This window comes from Juglans microcarpa x Juglans regia, chromosome 5D (assembly GCF_004785595.1).
Source record: "Juglans microcarpa x Juglans regia isolate MS1-56 chromosome 5D, Jm3101_v1.0, whole genome shotgun sequence".
Taxonomy (NCBI): Eukaryota; Viridiplantae; Streptophyta; class Magnoliopsida; order Fagales; family Juglandaceae; genus Juglans; species Juglans microcarpa x Juglans regia.
In genome coordinates this window covers 2,741,341-2,744,886 of record NC_054602.1, presented here as the reverse complement: position 1 = coordinate 2,744,886, position 3,546 = coordinate 2,741,341, and the positions used below count along the sequence as shown (strand labels likewise).

The 3,546-nt window shown below is 36.3% G+C and overlaps 1 protein-coding gene across 1 annotated transcript; it reads left to right on the top strand.

The window, feature by feature from the left end:
* Positions 1 to 689: 689 nt before the first annotated feature.
* Positions 690 to 1,592, top strand: LOC121263989. Its single transcript, XM_041167003.1, has one exon. The coding sequence runs from the start codon at positions 740 to 742 to the stop codon at positions 1,304 to 1,306; it is 567 nt and encodes a 188-aa protein (XP_041022937.1). The 5' UTR covers positions 690 to 739; the 3' UTR covers positions 1,307 to 1,592.
* Positions 1,593 to 3,546: the final 1,954 nt, after the last annotated feature.

Sequence of the window (3,546 nt, the reverse complement as noted above, 5' to 3'; positions counted from 1 at the left end):
AGCTAGCTAGCAGATTCTGACGAAACTACTGGGGCTTAATTTTAATTGGTTTGTTTACACAAAGTTTGGTGTCTGATCCGAGTACATTTAGATATGTTTAACAAAATGCCTGGTTATAAATTAATGCGAGTTTGTAGGTACGTAGTACATGGCCGTCGAGCAGATATTAGTTATAAGCTTCTAATTACTAGGTATATATTATATATTAATGATTAGATATATATATATATATATATATTTATCCTAGTTGTAGTATATATGAATATTATCACCAGTACGACCAATTTAAAAGTCCATGGGCTTGTAATTTTGTCCAAAATTAAGCCTTAATCGCAGTTCTCGGGTCGATTCATTTCAGCTAATTTAAAAGTCCCCTGGTCTTGGCGACGGACATCATCCACATATATGTCATAGTGGGATCTCCATCGTACTTTACGTCTTATTCCAAAAACAGCCTTCGTTTTACACTAATAACAGGACTGCCACGAAATTCAAATAATATAAGCAGGTCTTATCACAATTGCAAGTCATCGTCAGTTCTAAATCCCAGAGACTCCGGGAAAAAAAAAAAAAAAAAAAAAAAAAAAAAGGTGGTGGGACCTCATAAAATATTGTTGGTTCGACCTCAAATAACCCAAAAGTCTAGGGGCGAATTGGTAATCGAGGCTGTTTATAAATCCATTTCAACAAAGGCCCAAAGATATCGTCCCGCACACAGACGGAGTACTCTCACACAAAGATGGGTGGCCCTCTTCCAGTTTTCTCAATGAAATCGCCATCTTCTACCTTAAGCTTCACGAAGATCAAAACCCTAATCCGCACCCTCATATTTTCACACGTGTGCCGCATCATTCGAGCTCTATCCAAAGCCAAAACCATCCTCATCGAGATTGTTAAGGAAATTAGCCAGCCCAACCAATTCAAATACCCCGCCAACAGGATCAAGAACAAGAAGTTATTCTTCGGGTCATTTAGGCTGCACTATAACTGGTGCTCTTCGCATGTGGTTCCTGTACCAGCGCCTGTTTTCAACGGAATTCCCGATACCCATTTGTACTATGATTCGACGTGGAATTCCGTTCTTTCAACGGAGCAAGGTGAAGTCGACGGCGGGGAGGCACAGCTTTCCGGTTACCTCCAATGGCTTGAAGAAAAGGTTCAAGATGATTCTACCGGTGACAAGGATATCATTAACGACGTCGATGAGCTAGCCGAGATGTTCATAGCAGACTGCCACGAGAAGTTTAGGCTGGAGAAGGCGGAATCATACAGGAGATTCCAAGAAATGATGGCCAGAAGCATGTGATCATCATCCATAACATCAATGCTAAATAGTAGCATCTGATTCCAAGAGTCACGCTGGCTGGCTTAGCTAGAAGCATGTCAGATATGGTGTGATCTGTTGTTGTACTTTTTCTACTTTCCCATTCTTTTATGTTAAATTTGTAGGGGTGGGAAAGTACAGTGCATGATTGGAGGGATTCAGGTTTAAAGCTAGGTTTAATTTCTTCTTTTCGTACGTCCTTTCTTTTACTTGGATTTATGTGTTTCGGGTCTGGAGAATTGTACATGAATGATGGGTGTTCTGGGAATTTGTGCAATTCTGCTACTGAATTTTATATGAGAATAAATTATAATGCTAGAGCTTCACGCTGGGTTTTTAACATGTGTTTTATTACGTGTTTTTTTATATAAATTTTTTAACAATTTTGAATATTTTAAAAAAATAAAAAATATTTAAAATATTATTAAAAAATATTTTCTTAATCATTAAATAAAATAAATAATATTTTTTTATGATTTCTTATTTTATTTCGTGGTTAAGAAATTTTTTTTAAATTTTTTTTCTAATTAAGGGAGTGTTTTTAATGATATTCTAAATTTATTTTATTTTTTAAAAATATTAAAAAAATTTATATAAAAAATAATTTTAAAAATATATATATATATAAACACATGGTAGAGCTCCAACGGAAGCTGTAGCATTGTCCTCTGTATGATTGTGACACGATGGACCTGCAAGGCTAGATACATCGGTGGCGAAGTCCTTTCAACAAAATTTTCGAGGAAATTATTTTTCATGCATTTTTCGCTGTCGAGAGCAACAGTGTATGAATCCAATTAAACTGCATAATCTATTAATATCTACTTACTATACTTACAAACATATATGGTACGTACACGCCACACGGACACAATCAATTTCAATTAAGTTGGAAAGAGTCATAGGCTGAAGGGTAGCAGCCAGGCTAGCATTAATGATCATAGTTTTCGCGTTTTTACTATAATAGTTGTATATACCCATTTCAAGCTGGGAGATTGTCATAAAACTGTCGACTGGTTGGATCAAAATGTCATTTCAAGTTTGAGGATTGATAAGAGAAAACAAAGTACCATATAGATATATGAATATATATATCATATATGTCTTTTTTTCAGATTTATGTGCATAATTAATTGGATCCCCCGATATTAATGTTCGGTCCCGTACTTCATTATATTCGTCATTTCTTCTCGGCCAATATAATTGAAGTTTCTAAAGTTACGGAATCTTGGTTTCAAGATATATATACATGAGCTAGCTAGCTTATTGCTGATTCTATACATCTTTAGCACATGTCACCTTTGTGAACTTATATACATGATTTGCCAAAGCAAGCTGCTCATGATTATAAGTTTGGTGATTATTTGATCGGTGTCCTAAGCCTGGAAGCGACCGAGCGTCGACTGCGTCAATATATACGCAGCTCCTCTCTCTCTAGATCTCTCTCTCTCTCTCTCTCATTGTTAGTTGGAAATCACAGCTTGGTCGATCCAAATTTGGAGTAGGTCCGGGGTCTCTCTAGCTTTTTGTTAGCTGCTGTCATATAGTGGTAGCAGTCATGTGGAGCCCAACTTGATTTGTCATCTTTGAACTTAAAATCCGTTTCATACTGGGACAAACTCGGAATTTAAGTTAGGAGACCAACTATTGATAAGTTTTTTAATAAAATAACAAAAAAAAAAATCTCTCAGTTATTGTTTTTTAGGGTTAGCTAGGCCGGGGGACTGCCATGGTCCACCCTCTAATTTATTGGCCTCTTTACCTGGCATCCTCCTTATATATATGCCATAAAAAAGTTTAAAATAGGGAAGTGATCATGATTTAGAAGGCTGTCAAAACCATATATATTATTTAGAAGGCCAGGAAGTTCAAAAGATTTGAAGGGCGAACGCAAAGGACCCCGGCCAGTAGTACTTAAAACTTCATCTCGATCGGTGTTTATAACAGCCATAAACTGATCTTGTGAAATGATTTGAGGTTCATTTCAAGAATTCCATGCAATTTTTCAATCATTACGTACCATAATCGATCTATTTTTAACTATAATAAGTTCATGGGATCCAACCCTTTTCAAGCGAAATTAAAGCAGCTTATAGCCTTATCCTGATCATGACCCACTTGATCATCCGTATAAGTACTGTCATGGTACGTTCGTAGACCAATTATGTGGCGGAAAAGATAATTACAAGTAAGCCAGCATCAATTGGCCTAGAGAGTCAATA

Coding starts and splice junctions, on each gene's coding strand:
- LOC121263989 (XM_041167003.1), top strand. CDS start 740: ATGGGTGGCCCTCTTCCAGTTTTCTCAATGAAATCGCCATCTTCTACC.